This window comes from Solea senegalensis, linkage group LG5 (assembly GCF_019176455.1).
Source record: "Solea senegalensis isolate Sse05_10M linkage group LG5, IFAPA_SoseM_1, whole genome shotgun sequence".
NCBI classification, from domain to species: domain Eukaryota; kingdom Metazoa; phylum Chordata; class Actinopteri; order Pleuronectiformes; family Soleidae; genus Solea; species Solea senegalensis.
In genome coordinates, this window is record NC_058025.1 from 2691564 (window position 1) to 2716492 (window position 24929).

Genomic DNA, 24929 nt, shown 5'->3' on the forward strand with positions numbered 1-24929 from the left:
TAAAATACTTTAATACGTTTAAAATCCTGTTTGGCGTGAACACAGCATCATTTCATAACAGTCTGAATGTAACCGACCTTTAAAAGTTACACACTTCAGCTTTAAACTGAGAACAAACTGCTTGCACCAGTGTTTTCAGTGGATCCACTCATAAATTGTATGACTTAATACAATCATTTGTGGTTTTTTTGTGCGTAATTGTTGTATTTTTTCACCAAAGAGCAGCTTGTGTGGCCTGCGCTGAAAGTTGAGGCAGCATTTCTCTGCACAGGAAGTGCAATTTAAGGGGAAACTGAGAACTCCTCCCACTTCTGGCTGTCACTCTGAGTCCTGAAGTGTCAACGAGCAAATCAGCCTGGACACAAAGTGAGAGCGAAGTCCCGCTGTGACCGTGGAGACTTTGAAAAATGACCGTTTTCACCTCATAATGCGGGTTTAGCGACTTCAACAAAACACGCCATGCGTTTGTGACGACGCGTCCCTCCTGCAGGAATCGTTGCAGTGTGAACGTTTATCCCGATTAGAGTCGTGCGTAAAAGTTTTCTCCACCATGCGCAGCTTCTCGGAGCCGCGCGTGCCCGCGGGCGAAGTGGCGGCGCACACGTTCCCGGCAATCAGAGCCGGAGATGCGGCTCTGATTGCCGGGTCCGTCCTGAGCGGAGCTCCGCTGTTCCCCGCCGTGGCTTTCCCCCCGCGTGCGGATCCCGTGATTCGGACGTCTCCGCCGGGGCACTCTGCGATTCTGTGTCGGCCTCCCGACATTCTCGAGGGAGCGGAGATGGAAGAGGATCAGTGCAAGGTTTATTTGGAGGCCAGCGACCTTTGGAGACAGTTCCACAAGTGTGGCACCGAGATGATCATCACCAAATCTGGCAGGTAAATCTGAAGCATTTACGCATGGAGGGATGGATGGATGATGGATGGATGGAGTGCGTAAAGGTGCAGTCATTTCGTCTAAAATACGTGTTTATTCAAATACAGACGTTGAAATGGAAGGATTTAATTGATTCTATTAATTAAATTGGCAACATAATATATAAAGTGCATAGAAACCACATCATTTAACTAAAATAAAAAAGTGAACGTGTGAGAATAAAAGAGGTTAAGGGATATAATTTAAGAGAAAAGTAAAATTTAATGGTTAAAAAAAACTTAAGAAATGTGGTTTTCACAAGATTAAGATGTGTTTTTCTCATTCAACATTTGTTTTAGATTATATATACATATTATTTATACATTTATAAAGATGTGCCTGTCTTTTTATTGGACGTGGGTATAAACATTTGTGTAGCAATTTGTAAATAAGGTGTAAATAGTCTTCGTTCATCTCCAATCTGTCATAAAGTCTTAAAGGGATAGACTTAAGTGACTTGATGATTGTAAATGTAGTGATTTGTAATTTTTGTGAGTGGTCTTTATTATCAGCGTGAGTGGCAGCCATCTTAGAATCCCATGTTGGTGTGAGTTGGAAATCAGTTTTCTTCTTGAAACTTCCTGTTAGGAACTCAGAAAATGAGTTAATAACGACTTTGTTCCATGTTTACAATGCTTATTTATTCAGCGTGGGTTTATGTGTAAGTTTGTCCTTTGACCGACTTAGTAATAATTATAGTGCTACATTTTATTTTTAAATCTATTTTTTATCTTTCAGAGCACCCAAGGACACTTTACAGAAAATAATAAAGATAATAAAACAGAGAGAAGATAAAACAGGTCAAATAGAACAATGTAAATACAGAGAGTTTTTAGTTTCGTAGTTTAAATTGACTTCCTGTCTATAGTTTTTGTCGTATTGATCTGAATTGTTTTGTGATGGCGATTGTGACGATCACCCAACTTTCAATTTGTGTAAGAATCAAAAAAACAAAATTTGGTGAGATTACATGCTACGAATTTTGCGCAAATTTGATTGCAACACGATTCAGTCCCATAAATGTTCAGATGTTTATATCTCAGCAATATCAGGATGAATTTTGTCATGTTTATGTAAAATGGAAATAGTTATCAGCAGGTAAAGTCCTGTAAAGATCCAGAAAGTTGTTCTTCCGAATTTTAACGAATTGAACAAAATGTGGTTAGATTACGTAATACGGATTTGGTTTAAATTGAACATGGGAAGTCAGGTGACAGCAAGATCTTTCTTTTCTCTTTTCTGTTGTTGTGAGATGATTTAAAATAAATAAAGGAACAGAATAATTGGAGTTTCACGCGCTCCTTTTCCTTCTGCAGACGCATGTTTCCGCCGTTGAAAGCCAGTTGCGTGGGCATGGACAGGAAAGCCAAGTACATTCTGCTCATGGACGTCGTGGCGGCCGACGACTGCAGGTACAAGTTCCATAACTCGCGCTGGATGGTGGCGGGGAAGGCCGACCCGGAGATGCCCAAACGCATGTACATCCACCCGGACAGTCCGGCCACGGGCGAGCAGTGGATGTCCAAGGTGGTGAACTTCAACAAACTCAAGCTGACCAACAACATCTCTGACAAACACGGATTTGTAAGTTTGGATTTTAGTCACTTTTGTACATAATTATTAGATTATTTAGGTGTTTTTAAGTGTATTTTTCTTATATGCAAATGTTTAAACTGCTGCCTTAAAAGTGTGAGGAAACTTAACTGCTTATTATCGTTATTTAACAAGCTGACAACGTTTTTAAATTAGTTAGAAAATGCCTTCAAAAACCAAGAAAATATAACCACTATTAGGGGTTAATGTCAAGTTTTCTTGAAATACTGTAAGTCAAATTATCTTAAGTATCTTCAGCCTTTATTAGGAAATAAGCCCAACAAATGGTGTGATTAGATAAATACACTGAATTCAAGTCAATTACACAAGTACATATTTTCATTTTTTTGCAGTGTAAAACCTGTCGATTATCAATTTGGTTGTGATTGAAGATAAATTGCTGCAGCTCTGTTTCACTGTCGTAAAAATACTCTTAAAACTGTGTCGTGTAAATTTAAAATATAAACAAATGTCCTATTTTTAAACTTAGAAATTACACACACACACAAATGAATGTTGTACTTGTTAAAATAAATGATTTCACTTAACATATTTAAGTCTGTTGTTTCAGACATGTTCTGTGATTCATTAAGTATATTTATACATTAAATATCACACAAATAGTATATATAGAAATACTATCATTTTTTTTTATCTGACGAAATATTATATCATTTTGTCTGATTATTTTTTTTTTACTGACAAAAATTTAAAGACAGAGGAATTGCTGAATTCCCCAAAGTGAATCCCTTCTTACCTTAATCGAGAATAATTGCACATGTTATGTCTACAAAATTGACATTTTCTACATATTCGCCTCAAAACATAATAGTTTTTTTTCCCGGACAATTAAAATTCTTCTGTTTTTTTATCCATTCATTCGCAGACAATTCTTAACTCCATGCACAAATACCAGCCCAGATTCCACATAGTGAAGGTCAATGACGTCCTCAAACTGCCGTACAGCACATTCAGGACGTACGTCTTCTCCGAGACGGAGTTTATCGCCGTCACGGCTTATCAGAATGACAAGGTACAAGTTGTTTTTTTTTTTTTTCTCTTACTTATCTTCTCTCAAAAACAAAACAAAACTTAGTTTTCAGCCAGTAAAGATGACGTCTCTCTGTTTTTGTGTCAGATCACGCAGCTGAAAATAGACAACAACCCTTTTGCTAAAGGATTCCGAGACATGGGGAACGGAAGACGGGAGAAGAGGCAAGTTTATTCATAATTCTAATAACAACTAAATGTGTGAAACGCATCATTAGAAACATAAGATGCAAAATATGTCACATTTGGACATTTAAAACTGTGTTTTTGTGAGAAATTGAGGTGGCAAATTTGACAAAATCTTACTTTTTACACTGTAAAACAAAAAAGGTTGATACTTATTGTCTTACCTTTATAAGTTCTACCTCTCATGTTTAGGAAACTACAACATCTGTCATCCAAATCTAAGGAGATGAGGTTGACTGACGTGAAACTTGAGGCTGATTCATCTCAACAAAAGTGTCCAGGTTCACAAACGCTGTTTATGTTTTCCCACTTTTCCACGGTTTAAGACTCATTTCAGTCCAGAATGAACTTGTTTGTCGTTTGTCCCAGATGTCCCCGACAGTGACAGCGAGAAGAACGACGCTGCGCTGGACGATTCTGAAGAAGCAGAGCGTCAAACCAACCCCGCGTCGCGTCTTTCCTCAACACACGGGACGGTTCAGAGGAGTCCAGACAGGACACAGACAGAAACTGAGCCGGGACAAATCCACGTCCTCAGTCCATTCTCTGACGGACCTCAGGACTCAGAGCGGAGACAAAAGTGCAGGTCACTCAGAGTCGGCGTCGCACGCGGTTGCGTTTATCCGGCGGAATCGGACAAACACCCGTTGGATGCGAGTCTTTTCCGCACCTGGAGCAGCCGCGTCGCCACAGACAGAGCGCCACCGTGTGGACTGATGAGTGCCTGCAGAACTCCAGCAGCTCCAGTGTTTCCACTCAGCCTTCGGCAGCACGCACTGGTGCAGGTAAACAGATCGGAGTCAAAAGAGTCACAAATCAATCAAGATTAAAGCAGATGAAGTTAGGGCTGCGGCGATTGATTGATTATTAATCGAATTTCGGTTTGTGGACAAAACAAGACATTTGAGAAACATCATCATTTCCAGGGTTGACCAGCGGTTTTTCAACATTTTCTGACACAAACAAGTACTTAAGAAGTGAATCGATTATGAAAACTATCGTTACTTGCAGCCCTTGATAAACTTAAGAAAAGCAAATATCTGCAAATATTATACAAAATCTTCAATATGTTACCAGGTAAAAACTTCTGTGTTGAAATTTTACGTACGTTTTGACTTTGGTTAAATCTTCGCGGGTTTTAAGTCCACAGCTAACAGATGTGTGAGAGACATGGATGGACGGAACATGTCTTAACTTGCTCAGTGTGTCCCCCACACGTTCTACCTTATTTGAATAACTGGTAAATTCTTTTGTACCCTTTACTGCTTTGGAACATGTACAGTATGTACATTTTGGATGATGAAGAGGGAACATATATATACTTTCAGGTTCAATAATTATCCCTAAGTGCTTATATTAGGCTAAATTGTACCTTGACGTCCATAAATGAATGATTCATTTCACAAAAAGGCCCGGAGGTGTGACTCAATCTGATTCCTTGGGTCACGATTCAATTAAATATCGATTTTTGATTCAAAATTCACACAGTACAGTGTGTCTGCTCTGAAAAGGCAACGTAAACACAAGCAAATCCAAGAAAGAAGCAAAAAAATACACATTTCACAGATTTCTTTGGACACCTCTACTAGTTATGTACAATATAATATAATCTAATCTAAAATATGTTAAAAACTAACGCTGTTTATGTATTCTTTCATATTTTATATAACCTGTTTTAATTTGAACGACCCATGATTGTGCACCGTTTTCAAGGAGGTCCATCACAAATCCTCCATTATAACACGTTGGTTGATTAAATATTAAAGTACAGTTTTCTTAGGACTGTTTGGTCACATTTTTCTTGATTTATTTTCGACTGTAAATGTGTTTCCTTGTTATTTCCTTGTCAACAGGACGTGGTGAACCTCTCGCACTTTGGAGGTCTCCTCTTTTATCCCTACACCAGCCTCTCTCTTCGCTCCAAACTGGATTTCAGAGCTTTCCCTAGTGTCCACAGTCAGGACTTCTTCTCCTCCTCTCCTGTCTCCATATCTTCGTCCGTTCCTCGCCTGGGAGGAAGTGGATTGAAACATCTCGTCCCCGATTTGCTGGTGCGACCCGCGGCGGAGCAGAGGAACGAAGCAGAACTTCAGGACGAGCTGAAGTTCTGACGCGAGTGGACTTTAAAGTGTCGTCGTCCCTGCATGTGCTCTTCACCCACTCCCACCAGGAAAACAAACAAACAAACAAACAAACAAAAAAAGTGTTTCAGAATGAAAATGTTTGTCTTGCAAAATCAGTAAAAGCTGCATCTTCCTGAATCCATGACTTAAGACTGAATCACTGTGGTGCAATGATTTCATCAAAATGAACCCAGAAACATTAAATGACCATGATTTTCAAGAGTTTTATGGCAGAATAATATAATATTTATGAGATTTTTATGACAATATAATCACATGAAACAAAGAACTTGTGTTTTCATTACCTTTACTTTTCTCCTGTGTTTTATCGGTGAATTTGAACTGCTCTTATTGAAATAAATATATAGAGAGACTGTTGCGATAGAGGATTAATAAGTTTGCAGCCTTTTTAAATGTGTTTCTTTGCTCTATATAACACAGAAATCATTCATACTGAATGATTTTGCAACGATGTTGCATTACTGCCATCTTCTGGAGACTCTGGAGACTCCTACACTACCCAGTCAGTCCATTATATTCTTGGTGCCGAGTGGGTCCTTTTAGCCCAGGACCCCCAAAGTGTTTTGGAACACCCCTGGTCCTGAGTGGAAAAGGAAGTCTCGCTGAGGTCTACTTAAAATCATAATGGACATGTTATATTGAATATTCTGTTATAATAATACTAATATAAGTAATAAAATGCTTTTATATTATTTTTTCCAGCCTGCATCAATCTTATTTTCAATTATAACGGTTAATATTTGAATTATGAATCCTAAAACATTATCATAATTAAATTTCCCAACTTTTTTTAAATTAAATTTATATTTTCTGTATATATTTAATAACTTTTTTATATACAATTTAAACCATAAAAATGTCATCATTTTGTATGTAAAATGGAGTTGTTGTGTTTATGTAGTCCACCTTCCACACCACTTGGTGGCGGTAGTGACCTAAATGTGTTCTTCCCCAGCCCTCGACAAGCGTGAAAGAAGAAATGCGAACAAGAGGAAGATGGCTGCCCAAACAAACTCTCGCCCATAAATGTCGCTTTTTAACCATGACTGGTTTGTTGGCGGAGACTGAAACGACGCGATGATTTCAGTGAGTTATATTCTGCTGTGCGGACAGTTCTTCCTGCTGCTCTCCGTCATTTTCCTACAGTGTCTGGAGGGAATTCACTCCCAGAACTCATCGACCGCGGAGCCTCCAGCTTCTGCCTCCCCGGGCCAGGGAGCCACCGGGCTCCCCTTCAGCGAGCAGCCTCCGAGTCCCGGCGTGGAGAAATATGACATACCGGCGGAAAGTGACAATGAAACGGAGAGATTCGAGTACAGACCCCCGTCACCTGTCGTCCTCTGCAGCTATCTGTGAGTACCGTGTTCACGTTAGCATGTCAGCTAATGCTCCAGTGACGTTCAGCCTGAACACCCGGGACGTAAACAAATCTGTAGTGTTCACTATATTACACTTTAAATGGTTAAACCCTGTACGCCGAATTTTATGTAACGTCATAATTGTTAAGATTAAGATAGTCGTCATGTCCTGACAAGATTTCATTTTGATTATTAACATAATAAATTATTATCTTTAAGATTGTAACCAGCCTGTTAACTAAAACACTGTTATATTGTTAAACCCTATACGCCGAATTTTATGTACCATCCTAATTGATAAGGTTAATATATGCGTCATGTCCTTCTAAGTTCGCATTTGGACATTTAGTACAAAACACTGTTATCTTTAAGATTTTATTAAAGGAGTCTGGCGTATGTTCTTGACATCAAGACGTAAACCAGCCTATTTACTAAATTACTGTTAAAATTGTTAAAACCTATACGCCGAATTTTACGTAAAGTAATAATCATTAAGATTAAGACAATCGCCCTCTCCTGCCAAGTATGCATTTTTACTACTAACACAATAAGTTATTATCTTTAAGGTTTTATGAATGGAGTCTGGCGTTTGTTATTTATTACCTGGAAATGTTGGTATATTGAGTTATATACCCAATTAAGTCCGCCCTTAGTCTCACATTTCTCATACATTTTAATTTACATTGAAGACCCGAGGAGTTCATCTTCTGTCAGGACCCTGTGGATCATGCAGGGAACTACACAGCCCTGCAGGAGTTGGGACACGGATGTGCTGGGGTGAGTGCTGCTTGTTTTGAGGCACATGTTAAAATAATATGTCATTTTGTTTTTAACCTCATTATCTGTTGATTTGTTGTCTTTAGTGGGGTGGTCAGACTCAGAAAGAAGTGAACACCACTCGTGTCATATGTACTGCACTGGATGATATAGAGTGTGCGGGACCCAGATAATTCCTCCGAGACGACGTCCCCTGCATCAAGTAAGTGACTCCAAACCTGTCACGAGGGACGTTCCCATCCCAATTCTGAATTCATTAAATTATAGGCAATTTTGGGAATGTGTTTTCAACTGACTGGAGACGGTTGTCATCCGGATCACCTTACCTGATCATCCACACTAAGACTGCATTGATTAATCCATTGTTAACTATTTTAATAATCAATGAATGTGTTTTTTAACAAGCTTGACAAAAACAGCAACACATCGGAACATTCCCTGTCTTGTGCCTTTTTATGAATAGTAAATATTCACTTGAAATCACTGATTTGTATTTACTTATTTATAAAGAAATCACTCAAATTGAGTAGTCTATTATCAAAATTGTTGACTATTGAATTAGTAATTGATAAATATCCATTATTTATAGTTGTGTTGTGTTGTGATATATCCAAAACAAATCAGTTAGGACATCATCATGTTCTGTACGTTATTAGAAATATCACAGTGTCCACTAGAGGGCAGTATTTACAAATGTATAGAATCCCATGTCCTCCCAGAATTTCAGCAAGCACATGTTCAAATGAATCTCTATATGTATCAAAAATGCAGCATCTGTATGAAAACACAGCTGAAATTAAACTGAGGCATAAATGTTGCCTTTGACCAGGAGTAAAATGGTAACAATTATCATGTATTTGTATTTTCTTCTGTCAAGTATTTTGCTGTGGTGGGTTAAAACATTTAATAATTGTACTGATCGTTCTTGTCCCTGACTTGTTGTTGTTGGTTTGTCTCAGATACACCGGACACTATTTCATCACCACACTGCTGTACTCCTTCTTCCTGGGCTGCTTCGGTGTCGACCGCTTCTGCCTGGGTCACACCGGCACCGCCGTCGGGAAGCTGCTCACTCTGGGGGGTTTGGGGATCTGGTGGTTCGTGGATCTGATCCTGCTCATCACTGGCGGCCTGATGCCCAGCGATTACAGCAACTGGTGCACGTACTACTGAGACCCACAGCGGAGAGGGTGAGCATGATGGACCACGAGGTCATTAAAACGTGACCTCAGGCCGCTGTGGTTCTGAGTCTGGGAGCTGGTTCTGTTCTGAGAGGGAATGACGGAGTCCAATGACCGGCTGAGGATTTCTGCTTGTTACTCTCAGTGTCTGAGGAAAATGACTTTATTTAATTTATTCATTTTGATATAAAGATTGACCGATTAATCGCTTTAGCCGATTAATTGATTCCAGCTAGTAGCACATCTAGCACAAACCATAATTCTGTGGCTGTATTTGTTCATTTAAAGACTTTTTTTTGCTGTAAATGTGTGTTTTTTTCTCCCGATGATTAATAACAAAAACAACAGTTTAAAGACTCCATCATATGAGAAGACGTAGAAGCTGCTGCTAAGAGATGCATTCAGTGAACCTTGTTAATTTCTAATTCACTTAAGCAAATATGGTTGCAGTCCACTGATAGACACCTGTTACTGATGCATTCAAGGAGCTTTGTAAATTCCATCCTTTCTGCAGTCCACTGCTTGTTGTGCTTGGTAAAACCGGCACAAGTAATGTGGTGGATTGATCTGATAATAGTTTTCACAGAACCAGTACTTAAAAAAGTATAAAATTACCTTGTGCATTGTTAAATATTCATGTTTTATATTAAACAAAATGGACCCCAAAGTTCTTACATTAATGCAGTGATTCCTAAAGTCTGGGATGGGAGTGTGAGTTTTTGTTTTTGCGGTCCTCAAACTATTTTTTTTCCTACTTCAGGAATGCCCTGTGATCCCCTGTGAGTTCCGATTTTTTCAATTCATGCTGTAATCATTTATCATGTGTCTTGAAATGTTTAACATTTTCATGAATATTATTATTGCAAACTTTCTTGGAACGTCACATTGTCATTTCCGAGGTTTTTTTCCCCCTTGGGAAAGTGGGAGACTGCCTTTAAAAATCAACCAAATTAAAGTATCAAAGTAAATCAAAGTAAAGGTCGACCTTTACTTTGACTTCAAAATAAATGTTTTTGATAGATTTACAGCTCTCACCAGGTCGAGCGATAATCTCGCAGAAGCCTCTGACAGTTGGTCTGAGCCATAATCTTAGTTTAGGAGTGAAATTCCACTTTTTGGATGAAGTCATTGAAAACTCGTGGAAGTTATCTTTGAACGCTTGTGCCATCGCCTCTGGGCATCGTCCTGCACTGGGTTTTCATCACTTCTTTTCTTCCTTCAAATTACCCAGAAGCCCGGCCTTGACTCTTCAACGTCTTCTTCTTCTGCTGCTCGAGGCGCTTCTTCTCCATTCTTTTTTATTTTCTCTTGTTGTCTCTCATGTCTCCCGGCTAAACTGATTAAAATTACAGCCACAAGCAAGTTGGAACACAGAGCCACAGATGGAGAGCGATGACATACAGTAACTCACATTGACGAGCTGGGGAAAGCAGTAAATTCCTTCCTTTAACATAAAATGATAACAAAGCTGTGTGGGAACGTTTCCCTCCAGGCTTTCTCCAAAAGTCTGCAACTCAAATCACATTTTTTTTAGTGGTTTTAACAAGAAATGAATACACAAATCTTTATGTGTAACGTTGAATTTCGTGTCTTTATGTAAAAACAAGGTTTTAATTGTGTGTGTGACATAAAGGCGCCATAAAAATGCCTTCTGAGTTTTGCCATGTGTGGCACGATATCACTTTTGTTTTGTCTCCGATACCGATATCACAACCTTGAGGATCTGCCGATACTTGTGCGATACCGACCTTTTGAACTATGAAGCCGTTAACTGATGCATTTGTGCATTTCATGCAATTTCAACGCAGATTTTTAGTTACATTTTCACAATCTGTGCAATTGTGACGCATGCGATACCTCGGATCTTCCGATCGCATCGCGTTCTTTTACGTTTTAATTTGGCCGAAATCCGATCCACTGATTTTTGCATCTGTCGTTGGGAAGCTTTAAAGCTGTAGTACGTAACTTACGGTGACGTTGACGTTATTCTGCCTCCGTTTGATCTTTCGTGAACAGAAATGATGTTAACGTCGCGTGTTGACTGCGTCGTTCGTTTTTAACGGGCTCTGTCAAGCAAAACTATCAGACCTGACTGAGGGAGCGTTTGTGTGTATACTGCAGCAGAGCAGGGGCGGGCGGGGACAAGGTGTGTTGAATTACCCTTTTTTTTGAGCAGTAGAATTTAACTTTTGTTGGCAGCTTCGTCATCATTAGGGGAGCTGCTAGTCAACTGTGTTAGCATTTTTTTGGGGATTTACTACCTTTTCTGAAGCAAAGTTTCCTCTGACATTGTTTTCTTAAAACCAACCATCCTGTCTTTTTTTTGTAAAATACTGTACATAACATTGATCAGACCAACAGTAACTTGGTTTTTATTTGCATTAACCTGCTCTATTTATTATTGTTTTAAAACTAACTCAGCTCTCGTGTGTATATTGTTTTGTTTTTTTTATTTCTCATGGAAATAAAAGCAAACATTTAAAAACATCCAAAAAATATTTGTTTTGCTCTTTTCTCAACTTTTTAATTAATGCTTCACAGTCATATCATATCATGCCTGTGGGGGAGTGTGTCTCCTACCTGTCACAGTGCTGATGTGGAAAATCCTGTGGCGTTAACAAACAAAACGACGTCAGTGTCAAACAGTAATTATGAATTTTAGGAAGAATTAAAAAAAAAACAAAAAAAACATAATGAGTCATCTCAAAAGTTATAATTAATGCTGCCTTAGTTTCATAATTAAGATGTTTGAATGGTGTGAATATCTTCCTGTCTCTTTGTTCCATACAACAAATAAATCATTAAAACAAGACATTTCCAGGTTTGGTTAACACTGATCAACACTTTCTGGTGTTTTACAGACCAATAAAGTACTAATCAACAGATTAACCGATTATGAAAATAATTGTTAGTTACAGCCCTACTTGAGAGCTTTGGCTAATTTAGCTAAAATTAGCAAACATCAGTAAATTAGCAACATCAGTAAAAAAGTGAGTAAATGTGCTAGCCACACTAGCCACCCCCAGAAAACACTTATAAACACGACATGCCATAAACATAAGACAACGCAGCATTTTAGACTGCTTTAGCAAAGTTTACTTTTAGAAATGCTAATGTTTCTGCTGCTACTAACAGTGCTCCCTCTTAGCTGTGACACTGATTAAAAACTCAACTCAAGCTAACATTATGTGATGATATCAGAAGACAACAGTTTATGGTGACCAGCATATGAGAGTTTAAAAGGTAGATGTGAGTAAACACACTAACCATAAACAAGTTACACTAATATCAATGCTAACATTTCTGCTCCTGCTAACAGTGTTAGCATCCTCAGTGCAGTCTAACATTAGTTATGATTAAAAGTGTAGCTACTTGCACCAGATGCTGTTGACGTTACGTTAGAGAAATTATATACGTTTGAAAACATAATTTTAAGTAAATAAACGAACAAACACAGTCCTACGTCAAACTAACTAGTCCAGCTGTGTCCTTAGTTTACACAGGTTATTCATAAGTTGAAAGGTTTCACCTTTGATATGACTTTTTTGCTCCAGTAAATTTCATCCCTAAATTCACATGCTTTATTTCACAGTAAAGATGTTTTGCGTGATATTATTGGCACAAATCTAATCCCATCGTGTCCGGTGTCGTGATAAAAACCGCTCATGGTCGTCACGACCCAGTAAAAAGTGTCGGGGGGTACAGTGTGTTCTCTTAATTCTCTGAATGGATTTAATGGGCCGTGGTTGAACAATGTCAGTCAAAGACTGGATAATAACGACGGCGGGCCATAAATTCCGATCTTTATTATAACGTGTTACTGTGTAAAAGCGTGAACTTCATGAAACGTCTGCGTGACAGAGATGAGCGTGAGATGTGAGTGAGCCCCTGGCGCTGGTTTCACAGAGCTTTGACCTGTGCGTTGAATATTTAAACTCAGTCTGAACACCAAGAAAAAGGATAATAATAAAAAAATCCAGCTCATGATTTTCAATCAGTCGTCCTCCAGCGAAACGATTAAAACAAAGTCACACAGCACATCATTTTTTACCGCCTCAGTTAACCTTTGATGGATCGTTTCACCCCCACATTACAAATCATTTTCTCCCTTCACCACCACCAGCTTAGGCAGATACGTTTGGTTTTTATCATTAATTACACTTGTGACAGCCAGGGGGCAGACTCATTATGTTTTCAAATTGTCCGTCCATTAGTCCCATTTTGTCTCGAGAACGTCTTCAAGGATATGTCTTTGTGACAGGGAGACGATGTTGTGGACATCATATTGTGACATTCGGTCCCTTCTTCAGTGACCTGAGTGTGTCGCACTGTTATTTTGAGAGTTTGAGGCTAATCTTTAATATAGTATAGTGCTCTGGATGTCACATGACCCCGGTGTGTTTACACCGCCAGGTTGGCAGGAAAAGGTTTCCGTTTCAAGCCAAAGAACCCTGACAGACTGAATAAATCTGACCCTTCTACTGCCCCCTGGTGCTTTTCACGCATGGAAAGTAGAATCTGTTGTCTGTAGACTCCCATCGATCTGTCTTCTATGCTCCCTTTAAGTTTGTTTTACGGCTTTTTCTCGACTACTTTGTCATCACAGGAACAGCAGCCATTTGCCATCTTTATTTTTATCAATAAAGTCGACTGCGATAAGTTAGGTCTTCGCCACGTTTATGTTTGCATGTTACGCCGCATCCGAGCGCTCTGTTGTCCTATTGGTCAACGTCCAGGAGCATTGTCGGAGGAAACGAAAAAATTCAAACATGCTACTCTTATTTTGAAAGTCAGGGTGAACGCTTACGTACCCCAGCTTTAAAGGTTCACTGTTTAATTAGCAACAATTTGTGAGACCTAGTGGTGAGACTGTAGATTGCAGCGACATGTTATGATGCATGTTTACTTACGATTGTTTATAGATATTGCCGCTTATCCATAGATTTGCGCAACGCAGCTTTCTGCCAAAAAGTCACTGATTTCAGTCCGTCTCGTCTGGAAACACTGTGAGTGTAACGTCCCCGTCCTTCCGCCTCACCACCACTGACAGAACGGCGGCGCTCTGCACGGCGTCGCTCACTTCCTCCGCGGTGCGAACGGGCCGCCCGTCCACGCCGACGATGACGTCGTGATCGATCATTCCAGCACTGCAGAGAAAAACGACGTCACACCAGAGTCTCACAGAGGGAAAAAGTCTCCGTTCAACAGACCCCGACACAGCCGGGCAGATTTTTAATACCTTCAGGGAAAACACGAGTGACCTTTAGTCAAATCTGCTCGTGTCACGTCTCTTTGCTCGTCAGAGACAAAGTCAACAGGTCGTAGGGGGTCGAGGCTTTGTAACGCACTGCACCGCTTGACATTTACCTCTGAGGCCATTACTGTCACTGATGTGCACAGTGTAAATGACAAAGACAGACTGTGGAGAGCAGCGGGTCTCCAAGTGTGGGCCACAGCCCCCTGATGGCCCTTGATGGTACTGCAGGAGGGACATAGAGAGGTTATTAAAAAAATCTAAATTAAAGTTTTTAATTTTCAGTTTTGTAACTAAGATTCTAAGCTGTGGGAAATTATATTCTTTTTCTTTCATTATTAAAATCAGGTATTTGATCTCATCATCCACGCTGATTTATTTATAATTTGATATTAAATGCATTTAAATGCTCTAAATTGTATTCTGTAATCAATAAAATGCCAGAAGTCTTCAGTTTGAAACCATGCATCTGCTAATCCTGCAAATATTTCACACAAAAAAAAACCTTTTTGAAAAGAATTAATGGAAACAGGAAACAGAAACGCTAGCGTGCTTTTACTTTGAAACAGGAAGAGTATGTGTTCAGTAGCTAATAGACTGAGTGAGGGGGGAACGTGGAGTCAGTTAGTGTCGCACTTTTTATAAAAAAACTCTCATCATAGTGTGACATATGATACTTTAAAAAAAAAAGCGACTTTGGATCAGTCACTTAATCCAGTGACAGTTGGTAGTTTGACTCTTACCTGGACGCTGCCGTCCCGGGCAGGACCTCGTAGACGTAGACTCCCCGGGACACGTCTGGAAATTCGTTCACACGCTTCTTGAGGTCTTGGATCAAACTGGACACACAACAAACGTGAAGATGAACTCAAGCTCTTTCCCAATTGAGAAAACACACACACACACACACACACACACACACTGATTCCACAACACACAAGAGAAATTAAACATTATTTATGCATTTGCTACATAATATAAGTAAAGGTTTGTAGAATCTGGCATTTTTCTGTCTGTGATTTGTTGCTGAAACACTTGTGGCGTGTTTCCATCATGGTATGGTTTGAAGCGCGGCTACTTCCTGTTACCAATAATGTTTTATGTTGTTTTGGAATTACTAAAAAAAAAAATTGAAAGATAACATTAAAACTGTGAGCTAATTTTATTGCCAAGCGTTACAGCTTGGGGGTTTATACAGGAAGTAATGAAAAGCCAAAGTCAGTGGCTCTTATTTTGAAAGTCAGGGTGAACGCTTACGTACCCCAGCTTTAAAGGTTCACTGTTTAATTAGCAACAATTTGTGAGACCTAGTGGTGAGACTGTAGATTGCAACGACATGTTATGATGCACGTTTACTTACGATGGCGAGAGCTGCAGCATCCGGACGCCAATGAATTTGTTTTTTCGAGGCGGATTTCCTTGAAAACAAACGAATTAGGACAATAATGATGCACATGTAATTAAGTGGAAAAACCTTCATTATGGCCCACTACATAGACCATATATATGTATGTTAAAAAACATTGTTTTTACAGTTTCCTCGCTAAAGCCAAATGGAAGTAGCAAGATATTTTTCAAGGTCTTTCCAGGACCAATTCCGACAAATTCAAGGACACAATGTACTGACACAGCTTAAGATGCTTATTTTTTCAACTTACTGTTTTTTTGTAGGTAAACAGGAAACTATAACTGTGTTATTACCATGTTTTTACTGTCCTGGAACGTAAAGTGTTCCAGATTTATCAGCGGAGACTGTGAGTGTGAGTGGACTAACCGTTCACTCGTCTGTTGTGGGATTCAGTGAGGAACTGACAGACTCTGTCCACGGGAATAGCGAACGAGATCCCCGCTGCCACTTTGAGAGTGTTTATGCCGACAACATCTCCATCCTGTCAAACACACACACAACACAACACAACACGAGGACAGCTACAGGACTGTGGCGAGTGTTTTTCCTTTACTACCACAGCTTCTGTCTGCTTCTGTTGTCACGGTGAAGGATGATGTATAAGATTGTAACTGTTTTCTTTAGGAGAGAGCAGCCTATTCAGAGAAGTCGTCGACCTTGATAAATGAATGTAGCGTCCGTACATTTCACCGTATCATTGCAAAGGCCTCAAAGGAGGAGGCTTGAACCCGAGTGCGCAGACTGGAGACTTTGGGTATTAAATAAAACAAAAATCATGACCTTATTCTCCTCACGGTCATAAATAAAACATTAAAAATAGCAAGGTCACCAAGTCTTAAACACTTTGTTACCGTTGCGTTCTACACGATCCACTGGATCCAGAAGAGCTTTCTGGATCTGTATAGAACTTTAACTGCTTATAGCCATAACCATCTTCCTGAGATATACACATCTGAGCTTGTGAAAAGGGACTTCCCATGTTTAATCTGTGATCCGGGATCAAATCTCTTGATATTCTGTGACGTCATCAGCAGGGTTGGGTGTCGGTTGGGAGTTATCCGACATGACAGTTGACGCCCTATTGGCACCACGTTTTGGTACCCAACCCTAGTCATCAGTGGGCAGATTCTCTCCAAAATCTTATGGGAATTTAACGTTAACGTCCTTCAAACACCATGCAGAAGTATAAAGTGTCTTACCAGGTTGACGAGTGGTCCACCAGAGTTTCCGTACTGTGAATCAACACAGCAACAAAAACAGTCGTCAGAAATAGATTAAAGACAGAAAGAAGAAAAAAGTACAGTTTTTTTTCTTCACGTCACACTGACGTTAATCATGGCATCAGTTTGGATGTAGTTCATGTCAGAGTTGTGCAGGCCCAGCTCCAGGCCGGTGCGCCGCGCGGTGCTGACGATGCCGGTGCTGACGGTGCTCTGCAGAGAGAACGGACTCCCCGCCGCCACCACGAACTCCCCGGGCCGCAGGTCAGAGGACTGACCGAGACGCAGCACAGGCAGAGGCGTCTGCGACAAAACACAACAACATACGATTTTCCTGACTTTAGGATTGTGAGATAGCACCTGGTGACTGTAAGGTCGTCAGGTTAACAGCTAGTTATAGATCGACTGAGTGTTTGTATAGATTAAGAGATCGATGAGGCTGCGCGCGACTGACCCTGTTAAGTGAGGTTTGATTGCCACCAAGACCTGTGTTTACTTTCCTCACAGAACAGACTTTTAAAGGGACAGTACAGGTTTTTGTGGAGTTGGCTTTTCCATTATTTCCACTCATTTCAGTTCAGTGTCATGCAGGAAGTACGGAACGATTCTGTGAACGAATCTTTTCAATGAACTGATTCTAATGATTCAGTCACTCGTTTGTGTTTGTGTTGTGTCGTGTGAGAACTACATCATGGGAAAAGACACTGCATCTTGTGTAAGGCCAGAAACGGAGCAGATGGAGAAGAGAGAATCAGCCTGTTCACTCAGGTCTTGTGCTTTTACTGATGCCGAAGACGATGAAAACCCTTCATGCAGTGCAGAGTCATTTATCCGGGGAGTGTACGCCGATTAAACGCATTCCCACATGTGCAAAAACAATTTCAACCCAGGATTAAACCTTTTTTTTTTTTAATACCAGTGGGAATGCGTTTATGTGAGAATTACTGCGGATCATGCAAACTATTTGGTTTAAGTGTCATCGAAGAAAAAGCAAAGAAAACAGAAAATATTCAAATTCAAGAAGCCCGGAATCACTCAACACTCAAAGTGATTAAGAAAAGAAGTGACAAACATTCACTCCACTGTCTTTTTTTTAAAAATTCTGTGTATCTGTCTCTCTGTCTTGTGAACTCCGTTACTTGTGCACATGCATTCCTCATCAATATGAAGCTCGCTGAGCTGTAATCACATAACGATGCCATAACTATGATCTTTGGCCGGGATTACTGATTGAAACTAAGATTGCTGGAAGGCTCGAGCTGCTGCGTTAAAAGACCTCTGGTTGTCGTCTCATTAATGATGCAGCTGAGGTTTTCCTTTCATTAACTGTAACTTATGAACACTTTATTCTCAACATCTACATTTTTGTGAAGCTTGTTTCTGCCTGCCTCTGCTATTTACTGACAGAAACCATTTATCTCTAAGGACGGATTTTAATTCTCAGCTGAACATGAAGCCAGTTCTCTGGGGACACGACCGTTTTAGAATATACAGTGAGATATGGCATTATACAGCTGTCACTGCTCGTCGTATAGATCGATGTCTTCGCTTTTACAGCGGTCGAATATGGAGTTTTCCTCTTGAACCTTGCAACCTCGACATAATTCTGCCATTCAAGATCAGTGCTGACAATTTTTATGGCGTCTCAGTGAAACAGTTGGGAGCAAAGCAGCTGGGTTTTTGCATGTGCATGTTTTATTTAAAACCGCACTTGCAAAGAAAATAAATAAATAAAATTACACTTTGATTTTTACAAAACATGACCAAAAACCACCCAGAGGAATTAAGATGCCAAACTGGCCTTGTAAAGAAACGCAGTCTAATTTTGGTGGACAAATGCCCTTGATGACGTTAAATATGCGGCACAATTAGTGTGTAGGATTAATATTCTTCTTTCTCAGCCAGGCTAAAGGAAAACACTAGGGATGGGTATCAAAAACCAATATTAAATTGATACAGATGCCTCACTGGTCAAAACTTATCTTGACACACGACACCATGATTAATATTTATGTTAAGTTCATTGTAACCTCGTTTTAGAACGCCCGATATCGGAGAATGCCAGCGTAGACTGCTCACATTTTCCACTTCCTAACATCCCCTAATTATGATGGATTATTGTTTCAGCTTCTTAAATGTGAATATTTTCTGGTTTATTTGCTCCATATAACAAAGAAATCATTAAAACTCAATCATTTTGGTTTGTGGACCAAACAAGACATTCGGGAACATCATCTTTTCCATGTTCGGTTAACACTGATCAACATTTATCAACTTTTTCTGGTGTTTTACGGACCAAAAAAGTACTTGATTAATTGAGACGCTAATCGACAGATTAATCGATTATGAAAATAATCATTAGTTGCAGCCCTGCTTCAGAGTTTGGGCTAATTTAGCCAAAAGCAACATCAGTAAAAAGATAGTTGTGAGTTATGTGTGACGATACCAGAAGATAATTGTTTATCACGGTGGTCCAGCGCTTGAGTTTGGGCTAATTTAACTGAGATTAGCATCATGAGTAAAAAGGTAGCTGTGAGTAAACACGCTAACACTAGCCACCCCCATAAACACGAGACAGAGCAGCATATTTGACTGCTTTAGCGAGGTTTAGTTTTAGCAACGCTAGCATTTCTGATCCTGCTAACAGTGTTAGCGTCCTCTGTGCAGGCTCACAGCTAACTTGGCAAACATTAGTTATGATTAAAAGTGTAGCTACTTGCACCAGATGCTGTTGATGTTACTTTTGAGAAATTACAATTCACGTGTCCAATAATTCCAGAGGACGAAGAAGACGACTCTGGGAAAATGAGCAAATGTCACAATCCAGTGATTAAAACAGAAGAGGCTGCCCCCTAGTGGTGATGTAAGAAGGACCGAACTCTAGTTTACGCAGAGGAAACTTACATCGGGTTCGATTTTGATAAGTGCGATGTCAATCTTCTGGTCCATGTCCTGGACTGAGGCGTCGTACTGCGCGCCACTTTTCAGCTCCACTTTCACCCTCTGCTTGTTAGCGAGCACGTGTGCGCTGGTGACGATCCAGCCGTCCTGCGACACGATGAACCCCGAGGCACTCGACACTGAGACCTCGTCAGTGGAAAACGGCAGACTGACACGGGAAGAGGCAACAGGTGAGCGTGAGTGCAGAAAGGTGACACGTTAAATGGAAAATGTTATTTCTTCTTACCTCTGGAAAAGCTCCAGGTGCACCACAGCGGGGACGATCTTATCCACCACATCTGCTATGAAGTTGAACTTGTAGCGCATACTTCCTGGGTGTTGTATATCTTAAAGGGTACAAGACATTAAATCAAAGACTTAGACGTCTTATACATGATTTACAGAAGCCAGGAGAGTGTAAATCTAAGGATGCTAATGTCTTTTTATTACTCTTGACAATGATGGATCACTACATAATCTTATACAGACGAGAGAAGGCAGTCGGATGTTTCTTTATTTCATCCAAATCAATCCTCTACAGAAAAGACAAACAAACATAAAGAAAAATGAATGAAATATTTGGCAGAGGTAACAACCGTGCTTTCTCATTCATCGCGTGACACCTGCAGATTAACTGAGCAAATATTGTACGTACTTTGCAGTTAAAGATGCGGTCGGGAATGTCAAACAAAAACTCTGTAGTTCACTTACTAACAGCTGAGTGCATATAAAAGTCTTATTCTAAGGTGATGAAAACCAAAAATTGTATATTTTTTATACACAGAACAAAAGACTTTGTAAGTTATTTAATCTACCACTAACCCTGCGGACGACGTCCGTGTAACTTCAACCACAACCTACAATTTTTAGGGTTTGAAAAACAGTATATTCCTTTTAGCTAACATGAGCCATTGTGTGAGATAATACAAATACAAATACTCGCCATAACAACAGCAGCATAGTTTAGATTATACGTCAGGACAAAGACACACGTTTCTGCTCCAACACGCAGCTTTAAATTCCTCCAAGATTCTGCCAAATGCAACCTGCCCGAGGACGTTTAGACATTATTGGTGCAACTTTAGCTTTGTCATGTCTGATAATTAACCAATATTAGGACCTAGATTATCTACCGCTACTTTAAAAAACAAAATGTTCCATCACACCAGAGTACAATGCCTTAACTACTGAGTGAACTGCCGGTGGAAACCTCATCGAAGCTACTTGACGTCCTCACACTCAAGGTACCGGATTGCTGTTATTTCTTCTTCCACTAGGGGTGACTGTTTTAAAAACGTACCTATGGGTGGTAATACCTGCATATGACTCATAGTTATGTTTCATTGCAGGACCTGGACGAATGAGAACCTTCACAGACAGGTTCTTTGGTGCTCCTCACGAGTCAGGCTCTTAGTTTTCTTTGATGTTGTGTTTACTAAGTTTCACAAACAGACTTGTCTCTACAGAAAGAAACGGCTTTAAATCAAATAACAGTGCATCTGTTGCCAAGAGCTTCTTTGGCAGAGCACCTGGTATTCTTTTTTATTTTTTTTAGCTCTACTATCAAATCGACAACATGTTCTCCAATAACCTGTGACCTTCACAATCTGTTCCTTTCCACTGAGGTGGTGCCAACTCGTATGATTGTGGATCATCCATTAGATGAAATCTACTTGACGAGTCACCTAATCTGCGGTGGGATCTCCAAAAAGCACAAATGTGCTCAAAGCATGGCATGCAGATCACACACTTAGCCGACAATACACAGTTTCATGTTGCTCCTTGCCGTGAAGAACGCAGGTCTAGGTGTTTAGCCGTGCTCCTGAACGGGCCTGGTACCACACGGGTGTCAGTTTTCTCACCTGTGAATGCCTGAAGCTGTCATGTGATGTTTGTTTGAGGAGGTTTGTTGGTGGGTTTTGTGACGACCGAGAGTGACAAGAGTTTGCAGCAGTGATATGATTAACAAAGTCAGTAAGTTATTAAGCTAGTAAGTGAGTTAGAAAGTAAGTGAGCACGTTAGTTAAGTAAATATCTAAGGATATTTGCACGAAGGTAAGTTCGTAAGTGAATTAGTGAGTAAGTAAGCCAGTTAGTTTGTAAATAAGTATGTGAGTAAGTAGGTCAGTTATTTAATGAGTAAATGAGTGAACAAAGTAAGTTATTAAGCTAGTAAGTGTGTTAGAAAGTAAGTGAGTACGTTAGTTAAGTAAATATCTAAGGATATTTGAACGTAGGTAAGTTCGTAAGTGAATTAGTGAGTAAGTAAGCCAGTTAGTTAGTTTGTAAATAAGTATGTGAGTAAGTAGGTCAGTTATTTAATGAGTAAATGAGTGAACATAGTAAGTAAGTCACTAAGTGTGTGGGTAAGTAAGTAAGTTCGAACATTTAAGGAAAGCTACACATAGGTAAGTTAGCCAGCCAGCAAGCAAGCTAGTTAGTTAATAAGTAAATAAGGAAGAAAGGTAGGTAAGTCTGTCAACTAGTAAGTAAGTTAATTGGTTGCTTAGTAAGTAAGTAAGTTAGTTTGTTAGTTAAGTAAACATTTAAGGAAAGCTACACATGGGTAAGTAAGTCAGTTACCCAGCAAGTAAACCAGTTAGTTAGTAAATTAATAAGTTAGGTAAGTAAGTTCATACATCAGTAAGTGAGGGAATTAGTTGGGAGGTAAATCCATTATTATGTTAATAAGTTAACCAGCAAGTAAGCTAGTTAGTTTGTAAGTAAATAATGAAGATAGTAGGTAAGTAAGTCTGTAAAGTAGTAAGAGAGTTAGTTAGTTTGTTGGTTAGTTAGTAAGTAAGTAAGTCAGTCAGTTAGTAATTTAGTTAGTAAGTTTGTAAGTCATTAAATCGGTGTGTAATGAAGTAAAATCTTAAGTAAATCTGCATGTAGGTAAGGAAGTTAGCCAGCTCGTAAGCTAGTAACATAGTAGGTATGTCAGTCTGTAAATTAGTAAGTTTTAGTAGATCAGTAAACAAGATAGTACATTGGTAAGTAAATAAGTTAGTAAGTTAGTAAGAAAATAGCCTCTTTAATTGAGTAAGTAACTTACCAGACTCACAGCGACCTCTCCTGATGAGAATGACCGGTTCGCTCTCACCGAGCTCGGCTCTCCTGTTCTCCGCTCTCAGGCGGCACATACTCGGGTATGTCCTGCCGTCACTGCCGCACATCGGCCCGGAGGAGATGCACACGCACCTGGAGCCGCGGTGGAGTCCACCGTCTGCCCCCGTCACCGGCATCGGGTCACACCGCAGCCCGTCACCGCAGGACAGGCCTCTGCCGCCGCCGCCGCTGCCGCGCTCCCCGCACACGTCACCTTCACCGGCCGCGCACACCGCGCAGCAGCCGCATGCGTCTTTGGCGTATCCATAGTAACAGGCGTGGGGCGGGAGCGGACACCTGGAGACGTCACAGAGCTGCGGACACGACTGTCTCCTCCTCAGGACAGCAGCGTAGAGAACCGCGGAGCTGAGGAGGAGGAAGAAGAAGACAACTGCACACTTCACCATGACTTAACGGTCAGCGTCCACTTCCTTCCTTCCTTGCTTCCTTGGGTCTTCAGCCTGGACCTTCTGCTGATGTTCATCCAGGTGTTGTCTTCACCTCCACAGACAGAATATTATCTCATTGCAGCAGCAGCTGAAGGAGTGTCTTTCTGAAGGACACTAATTGTCTTCTAGTAGCAGCATGCTGATGCTGAAGTCTCCACTTTTATGAGATAAGATAAGATTCCATAGTATCTGCAGCACATGAAGTGATGTAACACTGCTGTGGAATGAATGTTATTATAATATATATATGGTAAATATACATTAAATATCAAACAATGTAGCATGATAAGAATATAGAGTATTGTTTACATATAACTCCTGGGTCACGATATAAGGTGAAAGGTCATTAGGTCAACCAATATGGGTTTTTGGCTGATGTTGAGGCAGGATCTTGGAAATATATTAATTTCGCCCTCCATCTGATAAAATATGTTAATAAGTATATAATGTATATATGTATATAATTTCACCTTCATTTTACAAACTGCACCTTTAAGTAAAGAACATTGTTCGATAGCACACATGTAGAGTTGATGTTCAGACATATTGTATATATTTTTGTGACTATTATTTTTAGATCCATATTATATATATTTAATTTTATTTTAATATTTGTTTTTTTTCACTTCCTCTTTTATTTTGTAGTTCCTCTTCCCTGTCTTTTCTCTCTTACTTCCTGTCCTGGTGATTCCACTCATCACTCACACCTGTGTCTCATCATCTCTCAGTGTTTCTGTTTGTTTCCTGCTGCTTCGGCGTCTCATCAGACTCATGTAAGTGCGTTTATTTTTATAGTTTCAGTCTTTTTTTGGTCCTAACCTTCAGTCTAAAGTCTTTTTTTTGGTAAATATTGTCTTCTCTTGCTGCGTCTCTGTCTGTTTTCTGTGAAAGTTTGATGGAATCTTTGCCTGCATGTATTAAATATGACATCTATGGATATTTATTTGGTGAAAAGGTTTGGTAAACTGTGATCGACATTTTCCAACATTTTATTGACCAAACAAGTATTCAATTTATTGAGAAAATAATTCATCGATGAGGAAAATAATTGTTAGTTGCAGCCTGAGTGTGATTTAATCTAAAATATCTCCCTTGTAAGAGTGAATATTTCTTGAAATAGAAACAGAGAATCTACTTTTTGTCAGTAAACTTTGCCATTATGTTGAAATCATTCTGTGGTGTCACTGTGGTTCACTGGTATTGTCGGTTGTCTTTCTACTGGAAGGTTGTGCATTTGAACACTAGCACCACTAGGTCTATCTTTTAAAAATAGACCAAAAAAAACAGACACAAAAAATATCTCGTAAAAACAACTCCCTGAAAAAAATCTTGTAAGAACCACTTTTTT

At 39.8% G+C, this 24929-nt stretch overlaps 3 protein-coding genes across 3 annotated transcripts; 2 read left to right on the forward strand and 1 right to left on the reverse strand.

Moving 5' to 3' along the window:
• The first annotated feature begins 329 nt into the window (after nt 1–329).
• Nucleotides 330–6003, forward strand: LOC122769953 (T-box transcription factor TBX3-like). The gene is made up of 7 exons (XM_044026872.1): nt 330–876; nt 2230–2497; nt 3393–3539; nt 3645–3721; nt 3935–4023; nt 4112–4527; nt 5596–6003. The coding sequence occupies exons 1-7, from the start codon at nt 551–553 to the stop codon at nt 5851–5853; spliced, it is 1581 nt and encodes a 526-aa protein (XP_043882807.1). The 5' UTR covers nt 330–550; the 3' UTR covers nt 5854–6003.
• An 836-nt stretch (nt 6004–6839) lies between these two features.
• Nucleotides 6840–9791, forward strand: tm2d2 (TM2 domain containing 2). The gene is given in 4 exon segments (XM_044026873.1): nt 6840–7238; nt 7934–8021; nt 8108–8223; nt 8981–9791. Coding segments are annotated over 4 exon segments (693 nt in total). The 5' UTR covers nt 6840–6963; the 3' UTR covers nt 9195–9791.
• A 2109-nt stretch (nt 9792–11900) lies between these two features.
• htra4 (HtrA serine peptidase 4) lies at nt 11901–23659 on the reverse strand. The gene is made up of 9 exons (XM_044025457.1): nt 23080–23659; nt 20272–20371; nt 19989–20193; nt 17193–17387; nt 17064–17096; nt 16231–16345; nt 15817–15874; nt 15200–15295; nt 11901–14349 (listed from the first exon to the last, which is right to left on the reverse strand). The coding sequence occupies exons 1-9, from the start codon at nt 23537–23539 to the stop codon at nt 14184–14186; spliced, it is 1428 nt and encodes a 475-aa protein (XP_043881392.1). The 5' UTR covers nt 23540–23659; the 3' UTR covers nt 11901–14183.
• Nucleotides 23660–24929: the final 1270 nt, after the last annotated feature.

What these genes read in the sequence shown, in the direction of transcription:
- LOC122769953 (XM_044026872.1), top strand. Translation starts at nt 551, where the DNA reads ATGCGCAGCTTCTCGGAGCCGCGCGTGCCCGCGGGCGAAGTGGCGGCG. An exon ending in CGGCTTATCAGAATGACAAG is followed by an intron (nt 3,540 to 3,644) that starts GTACAAGTTGTT and finishes TTTTTGTGTCAG; the next exon opens with ATCACGCAGCTGAAAATAGA. An exon ending in GGCAGCACGCACTGGTGCAG is followed by an intron (nt 4,528 to 5,595) that starts GTAAACAGATCG and finishes CCTTGTCAACAG; the next exon opens with GACGTGGTGAACCTCTCGCA.
- htra4 (XM_044025457.1), bottom strand. Translation starts at nt 23,539, where the DNA reads ATGGTGAAGTGTGCAGTTGTCTTCTTCTTCCTCCTCCTCAGCTCCGCG. An exon ending in CACCTGGAGCTTTTCCAGAG is followed by an intron (nt 20,194 to 20,271) that starts GTAAGAAGAAAT and finishes TTCCCGTGTCAG; the next exon opens with TCTGCCGTTTTCCACTGACG. An exon ending in ATGCTGCAGCTCTCGCCATC is followed by an intron (nt 15,296 to 15,816) that starts GTAAGTAAACGT and finishes TTGTGTGTCCAG; the next exon opens with TTTGATCCAAGACCTCAAGA.